Here is a 14,716-nt window from a genome sequence, read left to right as displayed (position 1 = left end):
TCAAAATGCCCATGTGAGACTACCACTAGAGGTCACAGCAGCTGTTTTGATAAGGGAGTACTAGGTGCAGGAGCGAGTGTGGTTCGCACCTGCCCCCCTCGCCCAGCTGGATTATTAGGGAGTTCAGTTAAGCCCAGGGGGGGGGGACCTACAGAGAAAGAATCTTAGAATTTTTTAATTGGGGATTTTATAAATTCCAGGATCCCATTATATCATAAAAAGGAAAACAAAAATGTGTACGAGTCTCTGGCAGCATACAGCAGTGTGAACAGATGAATGAGGAGGAAATGGGGTACAGAGAGACAAATTCAACCTTAAATAAACACATGCAAATACCAGAAATAGAGAATAAGAGAAGGCTTTGACTCTCATTTATTTGCTGCTTTCCTGGATCCTGAAATTGGCCAAATAATTCCAGCAGGATTTTAAGATTTGAGAACATCCCAGAGTCTTAGAATTGCACTGACTGTTTACAACATGTTGGAGAGCTATGGCATAGGAATCACTGTATTCACATTCAGAAGAAAATGTTTATAAATTATTTCCATGTATGGAACAAATGTAGCCAGGGTCTTAAAGCAGGTCATGTGCTTAGAAGCTATGAAGTTCTTCTTTGCCAGTTTACAGCTTTCATTTCTTATACTTTCCTCTCCCAACCTCCCCCCACCAAAAAAAATTAAGTAAGTATAGCTGTTTGAAGTGTACCCCCTTATAGGAATACCATGGACAATGCACAAATCTCATTTGACTTTCACTGCTAGATGTGTGACCTTTTTCTGCAGTTGTATGGTTCATGAGCTGCTGTAACTAAAGAAGTCTTGCAAGTTCCTTCCAGGATCATTTTATCTTAGCCATTATAAAGGGATCATGTTTGCTTTTCTCACAGAATGGTGTCTTTAAGGTAGTTATTTCCACCTTTCCTTTTTAGTCCCGAATAGAGTTCCTGAGATATTTTTACAGCTGCTTTATCAGACGCTGTCTTCAAGCTGTGACTCTTTCCTCATAAGGTGATAACAGACATCCAAGTTGTTTGACTGCAGAAAGAAGGCTTGGTTTCTGGGAAAGTAGGGGTAGAAAAAGCAGTCCTCTTCAAAAATGTGTTGCCTTGGTTAATCTACTGAAAGACTATTTACTGGTGAATTTGTGGTTTTTATTAATGTGAATGAAATTAATCCTCCAGCTTTCCTATGCCAGAAAGCAGAACAGATGCCAACACTTCTGTGAGCATTTTGGAAAGCTACCAAATGTTGCAATGAGTTTGTTTACTTTGTTTTTATATTCCTAGTTATAACCATTTCTTATTTCTTTTTTTATTCATATTTATAATATTTTCATTAATACTTGCCTACAAATTGTTCCATGTGTAAGATGCAATCACAGAAGAGGTTTCGACACATGTATGGTCAAAATCAAGAAATTATCTATAGTCCCAAAATAACACAGAGAAGTTAAAATAACAGTGATCTCAGCATATTTAGCTGCTTCCCAATCCCTAGTCTCTGATGCAAATTAACAATTTTTTTTAAATAAAAAGCAATTTGCAGAACAAAATAATACTTTGCCATTGACTGAATGACTGTGCACATGTCTCTTTCAGCTTTGCCTTTACCTAACAATATATAATATTTGTTGCAGGAGTGATACGGGAAAGTTATCTCAAGGGTCACGATCAGCTGGTTCCTGTTACCCTTTTGGCCATTGCCGTCATTCTTGCTTTTGTTATGGGCGCTGTCTTCTCAGGAATTATTGTGTACTGCATCTGTGACCATCGCAGGAAAGATGTGAGTGTAGTGCAAAGGAAGGAGAAGGAATTGGGTCACTCCCGCAGGGGTTCTATGGCTAGTGTCACCAAGCTCAGTGGCCTCTTTGGGGACAGCCAGTCCAAGGAGCCCAAACCAGAGGCTATCCTCACACCCTTAATGCACAATGGGAAACTTGCCACTCCTGGTAGCACAGCCAAAATGTTAATCAAAGCTGACCAGCACCATCTGGATCTCGCAGCACTACCAACTCCTGAGTCCACGCCAACATTACAGCAAAAGAGGAAGCCCAGCCGTGGTAGCCGGGAATGGGAAAGAAATCAGAACCTCATCAATGCTTGTACAAAGGATATCCCTCCTATGGTATCCCCAGTGATTCCAACCGATTTACCCCTCCGAGCTTCTCCCAGCCATATCCCAAGTGTTGTGGTTCTTCCAATTACTCAGCAAGGGTATCAACATGAGTATGTTGATCAGCCTAAAATGATTGATGTCACACAAATGGCTATGGAAGACCAGAATGCCACCCTTGAATACAAAACCATAAAAGAGCATTTAACCAGTAAAAGTCCAAACCATGGGGTTAATTTGGTGGAAAATCTGGATAACATTCCACCAAAGGTACCCCAGAGAGAAGCTTCACTGGGGCCACCGAGTTCTTCATTGTCCCAGAATGGCCTGGGCAAGAGAATGGACCTTCATTCTTCTGCTTATAATGTGGACTACAAGAGAAACTACCCTACGAACTCGCTCACACGAAATCATCACTCATCAACTCTCAAAAGAAACAATACTAATTCCTCCAATTCTTCCCACCTCTCCAGAAATCATAGTTTTGGCAGGGGTGACAACCCCCCTCCTGCTCCACAGCGAGTGGACTCTATACATGTCAGTGCTGCTCAGCCTCAAGCACAAGCAGTGACTGTATCTAGGCAGCCTAGTATTGGTTCATACAACTCATTGCCCAGATCAGGGCTGAAACGTACACCTTCTATAAAGCCAGATGTACCACCCAAACCTTCGTTTGTGCCCCTTTCAGCATCCATCAAGCCCAGTGATGCTTGTACATAATCAGAACAGGACAGCTGAAACATCCGTTAAGCAGAGTTTGCCATTCAAGCCAGTGTTCTGTGATTGCATCACTAGTTTCAGCTTACAAGAAGGCTGTTGTTCAGTTGTGGACGCAAGGGGAAAAGTGGAATGTTTTCTAAATCGGGCCACAACTTGTGGATCAAAGTTTTCAACAGCAGGACTCACATGCCATGTGACAGTTGTTAATCAGAAGACTAAAGTTAAAGATTAAATAAACTATGAGCCAAAAGCACAACGCTGTGTTAAATTTTCATCTCCTGACTGCGTGGTGCATTCCCAAACTGATAGAGTTCTCTGAGAAAACAAAAAATAGCTGAGAACAGTAACAGCAGCAAAATGGATAATGACAAACGATTCGAAGCAAAAATCATGGATGAAGCTAACTGAGACTTAACAATAGCGGAAGTTTACTGTGTGCAGATACTGTGAAATGCCCAGCAGTGTTATGGTCGCTTGCTGAAAGCAAATAAGACGCCATGTTGGGTGCAGCTAAGTCGAATTTCTGCTACTCTTCTCTTAATGAATAACGTGACCATTAACACAAGTAACTCGTATTATTTATTTGTTCATTTTTGTTTTTCCTAAGGAAATGACTCTTCTGCAAATCAGCTTATGAGCAGCTCTCTGGAAAACTCATAGACAGTTAAAACTATTTAATATGATTCCCATTAACTGGAGTTGGTTGAACTCTGCCTTTATATTTCTCCCAATAAATTCATTGAGTATATGAGTAGGAGCTGGAATTCTGAACTTTGTGTTTGGACAGTCTGATGTCATTCTCTCTCTCTCTCTTTCCAAACAGGGAATATTTATTTACATTTGTCACTAAATTTGCTGACCAGGCCTTTGATTAGTGGCAGGCAAATATCTCTCCAGTTCATAAAGCCAACAGTGAGAGGAGCTCTGTAATTTTTATCTTGCACATCTGTGCACCACAGCTGTTGCCATTAGCTCTGTCAGTAGTTAACACTTTCTGTGAAGGCACCGGATTGCGGTGTGCCATCCCATTTCACCTTGCATGTGAGGCAGAAAAGCAGAATCCACCAAAGAGTGTGGACTGATTACTGTACCAGCTATTGTCATGCATAACTAAGTTCTGGTCTCATCACACAGGTTCTTTGTGGGAATACTTCTGTGGCTAGCCTATTTTCTTCCACATGTAAATTTGTGCCTTACACCTTCAGTTGTGTATACTTGTGATCTGTAGTATGTAAAACCCTTTTTCTTTGAATAAATGAATATATTTATTTACATGCCCTGCTCAAAAGTACAAAAAAGGAGTCAAGCATTTCGAAGAGGAATGTAGATGTCATCATTCTAAATCGGTTTGTTGGATAATAGGGGTTTCTAGTTCTTACAGTTCTACCCTGAGAACACCCTCTTGGGCTGTGTTGGCAGTTTAGAATGTTGATGCAGATGGTACCACTTTTCTGACATCAAGTGGCATAGCCACGGAAGGGCCTTGGAGGCCTGCCCCCCAACACTTTGGGCTCAGGCCCCCTCCGTAACTGCAGCACCCCTTTACCTTTGCTGGCAGGGATGCTGAAGTCAAATAAATACAGTGCTTCTGCTGTCCCCCTCCCCTTCTTGGCTGCTTTCTCCTTATAGACTTCAGCAGCGTGCCTTCAGCTGCCGACACCGGGACTTCTCACACATGCTCTGAGCAAGAAGTCTCGGCACCGCCGACGTCTGCAGAAAGGAAGCAGCTGAAAAGGAGAGGAGTGGAGCTACTGTATTTATTTATTTGGCTGGCGGGCTCTCAGCATCCCTGCCAGCAAAGGTATGGTTCACGTGTGCGGAGAAGGGGAGAGAGGAATGGGTTGCCTCCCCAGTCCACCCTTGAGCACCCCAAAAATTGGAATGCTGGCTACGCCCCTGCTACTGACATCCTTTCATATCATCTAAGTATGGTGGTTTTTCAATTTACCAGCAGAAGAGTGAACAGATATACTTCATGTCTCACATACACACAAGATAGGCAAACACCCGAGGTCTCATTTATTAAAAGGTCTTATTTTGTTGCAACAGGGAAAACTTTTGAAAGTCCAATGCCTGCTGTGGCTGTCTAGCTCCCTTGAAAACATCCCACCCCAGCTATACACAACTAGTGTGTATGTACAATCTGTGACATATAAGTAGGTAGTCTGAAGCAGGCTGGTTCCTGCTAAATTGATACAATAAGGCAAAATAAAATTGGGGAGGGGAACCTGGGATTGCATTTCTTGCTTCCACTTTATTCTTGGTGAGTTCTTTCAAAGTTTCAGTTGGTTGCTGTACACGGGATAGATTTTTTAAAATTTAATCTATTACAATAACTGTGTCAATGTACTGTACATAATGAGGGTTTCTTTTTAATCAGCTGACTCATATGTTTGCTTTTTGTTTAATATTTTTATATCTAAATTTTTTTGCAGACTTTTTAGTTTGTTTTCCGTGATTAAAAACAAAATCCCAGCTTACATATAGATGGTGTCAGTAAATTTCAGAGTGCGCAACAAGGGTGGCTGCACATAATTTCACCCCTGTTTATTTCATTCATGGGAGGTCAAGAAGCACATTTGGCAAAGACTCCAGCGTTCTTATAAAGTCACTGTGTGTGTGGGAGGGAGTTTTTTTTTTGTCTGCGTTCTTTTTTTTGTTGTTTAATCTGTAAAAACAAAGTATAATTAATAATTTAAAAAAAAACACCTTGCAGCTCTCACCCCCCATGTCCGAGTCCCCAGAGTACTAAATGTGCATTTCTTACTGTATAACAGACCATTCTGTCAAAGTCACAGTAGGTAGGTTGCCTTGCACAGAATTCTGTCTTGTAAAATAAATGAGATTGGATACTAGGGCTGACTGAACAAAATGCCATTATGTACATAGTGGGGTTTTGTATCTTTATTTTGTGGTGGTCAGGAGGGTCTAAAAAAGGAGAGAGCAGATTATTTTCTTTCCCACTGTTGGGGGGGGGGGGGATGAAGAGCGGTGCTTCCTTGCTTGCTGTGGAGGGGGAGGGGAGGAGAGAAGGAAAAGGGCTGTTTTCTTTCCTGCTGGGGAGGAAGGGTGGGATGGATGAGGTTGTTTTCTTTCCTACTGTTTGGGGAAGGGGAGAGGAGAAGACAAGGGAGGGGGTTGTATTCTTTCTGGCTGTGGGGGGGGGAAGGGAGGGGGTTTTCTCCTGTTGTGGGGGAGGGGAGGAAGGAGGGGATTGTGTTTTTTCCTGCTGTTTGGTGGTAGAAGAAGGAGAGGGTTGGTTTCTTTCCCACTTTGGGGGGGGGGGGGGAGGGAGAGGACTGTTTTCTTTTTCTGCTCTGGGGGGGATGTATGGGGTTGTCTTCTTTCCCTGTGGAAAGGGGAAGGGGGAGGAGAGAGGAGGTTGTGTTTTTCCTGTTCTTGATGGGAGGGAGGAGAGGGTAGGAGGGTTTTTTTTTCTGCAGTGGGAGGGGGAGAGGTTCCATACACCTAAGTGTGCCTTTGCTTTTCACCCTTGCTGTACACTGGTAGATGCAACAAATTCAGACTCATAGTTGTGTAATGTTGTACATTCTTGTGGTATCACAAACTGTTTTCCTTTATCTTCACCAACCCCTAACATCCAATTCACATTTTAATGTATGTTGTTAAAAAAACAGAAAAAGGCAAGAAAAAAAAGTTCTTTATTCTATAAGGTAATAAAGCAGACTGTTCGACCTTATTTTTCTTTTTGGTATCTTGACTTATTCTTCTCTGATAGACCCTGGAATCCTGAGTTTTAAAAGAGGTTTTCTGAAATCAAATGGAGACAAATAGGTTAAGAATAAGCATATGGACAGAATGAACTATCTGCCTCATTAAAATATGTCTGAGAGTCAGTCCTATCAGGAGATAGACTGCTGCTCTAATGTAGGGTTACCATACGTCCAGATTCCTCTTTTTCTGGGGACTGTTGGGTGGTTTTTATAAGCCTGCCCGTTTCCCGGGTTTCTGAGCGGATGGGCGGACAAGCTGGTTGATGGGCGGGCGAGTGGACAGGCTAACTGGCGGGCGGATGGGCTGGCTGGCGGGCGGACGGACAGATGGACTGGCAGGCGGGCAGGGCTTCTCTCTCCCTCGCCTTGGTGATCTAGTTGCCTGTTGACGCTGCTTCTTTAAAGTGGCAGCCTCGCCTCACAAGATTTCTGCAGAAGTCTTGCGAGGCCACAATCTGAAATTTCGGCAGCCATTTTAAAGAAATAGCAACAGTGGGCAGGAAAGAGTGGGCTTCTTTCCTGCCCCAAAGAGGCCAGGGAGAGTAGGGGGGTTGATATGCTGCACATGGATGGGAGGGAGAGAAGGGGACAGGCTGCACATAGATAGGAGGGGGGGTTGATATGCTGAACATGGATGGGAGAGAGAATGGGACAAGCTGCCCATGGATAGGAGGGAGAGAATGGAGCAAGCTGCACATGGATGGGAGGTGGAGAAGGGGAAAAGCTGCATGTGAATGGAAGGGAGAGGAGAGGAGAGGGGGACATGCTGTATATGATGGGAAAGGAAGGGGGAGGGGAAGGGAAAAGGGGGAAATGCAGCAGATAGAAGCGGATGGAGTAGAGAAGACAGGGGGTCTTGTTGTTCATGGATGGGAGACAAAGAAAAGGGGAACATGCTGTTCATGAATGCTTGCTTTTTAGGAAATGTACATATTTTCTAATTTTGTACTTAGCAAAGTACAGAAGAAAATGCATTTCTGTTACTTTTACCAATATTTACACCACTTATGGAATCTGACTTTCTTGAGGAGTCAAAATGACTGTGCAGGAGAGTGTGGTGCAGGGCCAGGGGCAGTGCAAGGGATTGGTCGGGAGCAGGGCATGGCTGGGGGTGGGACAGCATTTGATTTTTTTCTGTCCTCTTTTTTGCCTCTGCAAATATGGTAACCCTACTCTAATGAAATCAACATCATCTGGAACTGAGTGGAGGGAGTGCACAGTAGGGGTGGGCACCCAAAAATTTTTAGTTTTCATGTTCATCATTTTTTAAATCAAGTTTATTTAAAATTTACTATCCTGTCCTATGGAAAACCTTCAGAGAGGCTTACCATCTAATCAACAAAATGAAAAACAGTAGTGACACAGGACAAGACTTGAAAAGAGAGAGTAAGGAGGTAGAACCACAAAGTCAGATAGGACAGCGGGTAGGAAAGAATATGAGGAATGTATCAAGGCTCATCCCAGAAAAGGGTAACTAAAAGAACGTGTCTTTGAACAAAAAAGTTTTAAGATCAGTCTTGAACTTGTCCAAAGTGGTCTGTAAACGAAGAGGAAGTGGGAGAGAATTCCATAATCATTATCAAATGAATTTCATTAAGAATGCACACTATCAGTAGCATACCAAGGGTGGGGCATTGGGTGCGGCCCACTCCAGGTGCAGGCAGCAAGAGGGTGCATGAAGCAGTTGCGTGTAGCTCTCAGCTCCACCTGTCCCCTGCCCCCTCTGAAGTTACTTCCTGTTCTGGGGCAGGAGACCGGTAGAGCTCACAAACGCGTAAGTGCTCCATGCACCCCCTTACTAGGAGAAAGGGTGGTAGGGGTGATGCGCTTCGGGGGTGACATGCCTCAGGGAGGTTGACACTCTGGGGGGGTCACAGCAGTGACCTGCCCCGAGTTTTTTTTCTTTTTGTTACATTTGTACCCCGCGCTTTCCCACTCATGGCAGGCTCAATGTGGCTTACGTATTGTATACAGGTACTTATTTGTACCTGGGGCAATGGAGGGTTAAGTGACTTGCCCAGAGTCACAAGGAGCTGCCTGTGCCTGAAGTGGGAATCGAACTCAGTTCCTCAGTTCCCCAGGACCAAAGTCCACCACCCTAACCACTAGGCCACTCCTCCACAAGCAAGCAAGGTACAAGCCACTGTTCACTGTCCCACAGATTCTATACAGATTGTCCAAACTTGGGTGCGGAGCTCAGATGAGCATGTAAACTAATTAGTAAACTGGGTGCTAACAACCAAATATTGAGGTTAATTGGAGTTAATTGTCACTAATTTGGATTTACGTGCACATCTGTCTACGCATAATTCTATAACGTTGGGCACCAAAAGTGTCTTGCGCACAACCCATAAGGGGGCATGGGCGTGGAGGGGTCAGGAGTGTTCCAAATCTTTAGGTGCAGTGTTACAGAATACTGGGGTTACGCCAGGTTTCAGCTGAAGTCTTCATGCCCAAAGTTGGGCGTGGGAATCCATTCTAAGTGTGATTCTATAAAGAGCATGTAAATTTGGCCATCATTTGTTGAATCTGGCCCTATGTGCACTATGCGCACTCTTTTCTAAAAGTGAAAGCAGTATTTTCACATAGCACAGAACATAAGAACAACCATACTGGGTTAGATCAATGGTCCATCAAGCCCAGTATCCTGTTTCCAACAGTGGCCAATCCAGGTCACAAGTACCTGACAGAAACCCAAAGAGTAGCAACATTCCATGCTACCAATCTCAGGGCAAACATTGGCTTCCCCCATGTCTATCTCAATAGCAGACTATGGACTTTTCCTCCAGGATCTTGTCCAAGCCTTTTATAAAACCCAGATATGCTAACCTCTGACACCAGTTCCTCTGCCAACAACTTCCAGAGCTTAACTATTCGTTGAGTGAAAAAATATTTCCTCCTGTTCGTTTTAAAAGTGTACCAGGTAACTTCCTTGAATGTCCCATAGTCTTTGCATACATTTCCACCTGCTGCTCCCAATTTGGCATAAGTGTGTGTGTGTACTTGAAGCATGTATTCACGTACTTTATAAAAATACATGTACATCAGAACTTCACTCTTGCCCTACCCATACTGTACCCCTGGCAGTGCCCGCACACAATCAAATAAAAGCAGGCAGGGCCGCCGAGAGACTAGGCTGGGCCCGGGGCCAGGCCACCCCTGGGCCCCCCCCCCCCCCCCCCCCCCCCCCCGAGGTTGTCGTCATCATCCCCCTCCGTCCACCACCGGGCTGGGCCCCTCTGAATTCAAATCATAATACCTCACCTCGACCTCGCTCCATGTGAAAGAAGCGCAGCAGAAGCAGTCTGCAGATCGCCTCCCTTTAGACCTTTCCTCCCTGTGTCCTGCCCTCGCGTGGGTTATGTCAGACGAGGGCAGGACACAGGGAGGGAAGGCCCAAAGGGAGGCGATCTGCAGACTGCTGCTGCTGCGCTTCTTTCACACGGAGCGAGGTCGAGGTGAGGCGCTATGATTTGAATTCAGAGGGGCCCGGCCTGATGGTGAACGGAGGGGGGCGGGTGGAGGGGACTGCGGCGCTGGGCCCCCCTTGGAGGCCTGGGGAATTTTGTCCCCCCCTGCCCCCCCCCCTCTCGGCGGCCCTGAAAGCAGGTGCACACTTTCCGTGCATGTATTTTTTTACGTGGGTATGTAGCTGTGCAACTTTATGAAGCTCTCTTCTGTGGTAAAGCAAGGCTTTACACTCAACAATATAATACAACACAATAGCTTATATACCGTAAGTTCTAATCAAGTAGTTCATATTCTTCTTATTGTTAACCACATTGGTTTATGGTTTACTTTATTTGATATACCACCTTTCCTTTAGTAATAACAAGCCATTGCACAATAAAAACATGATAAGCAAGCAAAGAATGGCAGTAATTTGGGAGAGACAGAGAACCAACAGAAAGAATAGCAGAGATAAAGGATATGGAGGGAACCCTATTGGGGGATTCATTCAATAGTAATCTAAAGAAGGAGGAAGGGAGAAGATTATGGAAGCTAGTAAACCTTCATGGCATCCCTAGTGGTTGGCTGGCAGTTACAAGTTTTCTTTCAAATAGCTAAGGGCTTCTTTTACAAAGCTGTGCTAGTGATTCTCCCGCAGCAAATGAGAGGAAGCCCATAGGAACTGAACGGGCTTTCTCTCATTTGCTGCGGGGGAATCACTAGTACGGCTTTGTAAAAGAAGCACTTAAAAGCAGATTCTAAAAATAGCGCTGGAACAGCACGGGGCGTTATTAGACCTATGGTCAGAGATAATTGCATGCAAATTTAAGCACGCAATTATCTCTGATCATGGGGTAGAAGTGCAAGAGAATTGTGCCTGATCATGTTCTCAGCACAATCCTCCTGCACTTGTTTGACAGGTCTGGGCTGTCAAAAGCCCAAACCTGTTAAACACAGGGGCTGGAGGTTCCTGGGACCAACAGGCCCCAACTACCCCTGCCCCGAGCAATGGGGACTGGAGGTCCAGCGGACCTCCGGTCCCCCCGACGATCACTCCCCTCCAAGGTTTATTTATTTATTTGTTTGTTTGTTACATTTGTATCCCACATTTTCCCACCTATTTGCAGGCTCAATGTGGCTTACATAGTATCGTAAAGGCATTCACCAAGTCTAGTAAAGAAACAAATACAGGTGATACTGTGGTTGAATAAGGTACATGTGTTTCAGTTACAATGGGAATCAAGGAGAGGAAAGATTATATAACTCCCTTCAACATTTCCCAAACAGTTCCTGGTGACCCAGTGGGCGACCAACCCCCCCTCCCAAGCGACAAGGGGGCTGGAGGTCCGCTGGGCCTCCAGTCCCCCCTGACGATCCCCCCCCAACCAGGCTCAGGGAGGGCTGGAGATCCGGTGGGTCTCCAACCTCCCCAGCATAGGGTCCCTGGTGATCCAGTGATCAATCCCCCCCTCCCTACCTACCTACCCCCCTGCCCACCCCGTACCTTGTGGGTTGTTGGAGGGAGGTAGCCTGCCTCCCTCCTCTTCCTTCGACGCCACAAAATGGCGGCGCCCAGCCCTGCCCAGTGTATCCTGGGATGCTCTGGGCGGGGCTACAAACCATATAAGGGAGTTATATAAGGGAGAATACACTGGGCAGGGCTGAGCGTTGAAGGAAGAGGAGGGAGGCAGGCTACCTCACTCCCTCCTCCAACCCACAAGGTCGGGGGGTGGGTAGGGGGTAGGTAGGGAGGGGGTGGATTGATCACTGGATCACCAGGGACCCTATGCTGGGGAGGTTGGAGACCCACCGGATCTCCAGCCCTCCCTGAGCCTGGGGGGGGATCGTCACGGGGGGACTGGAGGACCAGCGGACCTCCAGCCCCCTGTCACTGGGTGGGTCCAGGTTTGCTTTGTTGGGTGGAATGGGGGCCTGCTAGCATGCAAATGCATGCTGGACAGGGCTCACCATTCCTCCCCAATGATCTGCAAACCCTAACGCCAGCTCGGAGCTGGAGTAGGGTTTGCCGCAGCCAGCGACCCAATCTTTGGCACGCTGGTCGCTGACCATTAGGGATGAGTATGTTTAGCCCTGTTTTGCATGTTAGTTGTGTTCAGAGCCCTCAAGCGTGTCATTTCACGCGCATGTGGACTCTGATCATTGGGCGATAGCAAATGCCAGCGCTAGTATGGCGCTAACAGCCTCTAGCGCCGGCGTTTGCCTTTGATCATCCCCGTGTAAGTCTTTAGTAGGGATCTAAATCTAGGGTGTGAAGGTTCAGGCCAGAGAGAATGTGGGAGGGAGTTCCAGAGCAAGGAAGCAATACAGAAAAAAAAGCTCTGGTTCACGTGGTTTTGTAATGGGCTTAATAACCAGGTAGATTCTAGAAAGGAAGCAAAGCAAACAGTGGATACAAAAAAGTCCTCTCTCAAGTGGTGTCTTCTGAAACAAGTTCTTTATTGCAAAACAATTAAAACAACGACCCGACACGAATCGTGTTTCGGCCGTATAGGCCTGCGTCAGGGGTCTATAAATAAATGAACATAAATACAAATCATTAAACAAACATTTAGATTTCATGTGTAACAAACTGAAATAAAAACATGTATATGTATAAACAACCTTAAAAATGAGGTATAAAAATGCATGCATCAAGGAACATACTGTACCTATTCGCTTCCAATCAAGAAAGAGAATATGTAGATAAAAATAATAACTGATCAACTTTCTGCAAATGAAATACTCTGTAATAAAAAGAATACAAAAGAACATTACATATGACATTTAAAAGGTAAATGTAAAAATAAAACACAAAATGATATATCCCATTTATATTATTCTAACATTTAAAAAGAGTGGAGGGGTAAGTAATAAATGTTGATAATACAAGCACATGCTAATGTATATGCATCTCTACAGTTTCTAGAAAGGTTCAGTAACTATCAAAATAAGTCAATACAAGATCATTTAAAACATCCCACCTGATATTCAAAGCCATTGAAGAGAGCAGGAGAGGCTTCAGCCTGCTTATATCTCTTCTGGCTGCTCGACTGCCGATATTCAGCAGCACTTAACCGAGCAGATCTGCTGAATATCAGCTCTGTCCAGCCATTTTAAGAAATGGACAAGTCAGGGAGCAGTACAGGGGCGATGTTGGGGAGGAACCAGCAGTTATGCGGGTGCTGGCAATATTCAATCCGGCACCTGTATAGCAAAGCAGGCAAATTTAGGACAGCTCAAATGCTGTCCAAATTCATCCTCTGATCCTCATCTCCTCCAGTCCTGATCCCCCTCCTCCCTCCCCCAACCATGAGATTCCAAGCCCCCTTCCCCCTAACCATGTAAACACCTCCCACCACTCCTCAACATGCAGGATAGGCCCCCTCCCCCCTCAATGCTTTCCTGCCATCCCTGCTGGTCTGAGGGAAGGGGTGGTAGAGGCAGAAGTGAAGTCTACTCGCTCTTATCCATTGCGGCTGCCTATTCAACATGGCTGCCATGACCTCATGGTACTTCAGTTATAGAATCTGCGCTTAGCTTGCATTATCCCAGCATCTAACTCTAGGCAATCTATTGAGAATTACCCCCTATAGGTACAAGTAGTACATATACATTTGAGAAAGGATGTGAAGATGAGGTATGAATGGAAAGAGGAATATGCATGGTTAGTGAAAATGATTGGTTGGTTGTGTAGTAGGTAGCATCAGACAAGGCGCCTTTGAAAAGTTGAGTGCCACAAAGTTTCTTTAAAACAGCAAAAAAGGCTGTAATATATATATTTTTTTTTCCTTTCCTTATGTAAATAAACTATAAAAGATTTAAAAAAAAAAAAAAAGATGGCACTGGCATGGCTCAACTGTTGTAATTATTCCTTCAGAGCAAAAGAAAATAATTTGAACATGTTTTCTCACATGGAGCATAATGTAAGTTGTACACGAAAAGGAAAGGCCCCTGCCTTAGGCAGAAGTAAATACATAAAGGTAGAGGCTCTGGATGGTGACTAAAACCTGAATAAGTGTGTTGGTTAATAACCCAATGTAGGCCATTTAGGGGAGGAAAGGAGCAGAAAATGATAATAGAGTATCAAGGAGGCCTCTGTCTCCTGCTTGCTTTAGGTATCTTTATTCAAGCCCTGGTGAATACCTTATGATAATCCCTGAATATCTCCAAAATAGACCATTTTACAAGAGTTGCTCTTCAGGAAATCCTGAAAAATCCACTGCACTTTGCTAAGCAGAGGCCCAGATGGGCTGAATTGACCCCTAAGAGACTGAGGCACAGCAAATAATTCAACACAACAATTTTCTGCAGCATCATTCATGCAATGATATCCCAACCGTCTTCTCAGTCAGTGTAAGAAATACATCGACATACTTTTAACTGGATTGCAAGGAGGCATTCCCTGAATCGCATTTAGACTAGGGGAGGAAAGCACCACACATGGACAATATTTTCACAACTATAAATGCTTTTCTGCTCCTCTTCACAAGTATAAAGAATGCAGATGCATATATAGGGCAATTCTATAACCTAGGTGTCGCATTTATATACTCCTTGTATGCCTAAAAGTATAGAATACCAGCACTTACGCACCTTAGAGTACACTTACCCATGAAAGTGCTAGCAAGGTACCTAAGCACTAGCCCCTGGATTCTATAATAAGGGACCAGATTCTATTTATGGCACCTGAAAAATTACCGC

At 44.7% G+C, this 14,716-nt stretch overlaps 1 protein-coding gene across 3 annotated transcripts in view; it reads left to right on the top strand.

Moving 5' to 3' along the window:
• The window catches only part of SEMA6A (semaphorin 6A), a 259,483-nt gene extending 255,881 nt beyond the window's left edge, over window positions 1-3,602 (top strand). For all 3 annotated transcript variants that reach the window (XM_030193516.1, XM_030193515.1, XM_030193513.1), the window contains one exon: window positions 1,636-3,602. In XM_030193516.1, coding sequence (XP_030049376.1) covers window positions 1,636-2,831 — 1,196 coding nt within the window. In that variant the 3' untranslated portion in view covers window positions 2,832-3,602. The remainder of the gene's footprint in view (window positions 1-1,635) is intronic.
• Window positions 3,603-14,716: the final 11,114 nt, after the last annotated feature.

Source organism: Microcaecilia unicolor, chromosome 2, assembly GCF_901765095.1.
Source record: "Microcaecilia unicolor chromosome 2, aMicUni1.1, whole genome shotgun sequence".
NCBI classification, from domain to species: domain Eukaryota; kingdom Metazoa; phylum Chordata; class Amphibia; order Gymnophiona; family Siphonopidae; genus Microcaecilia; species Microcaecilia unicolor.
Note: the sequence above shows the minus strand (reverse complement) of the source record. Positions and strands in the feature narration are given on the sequence as shown.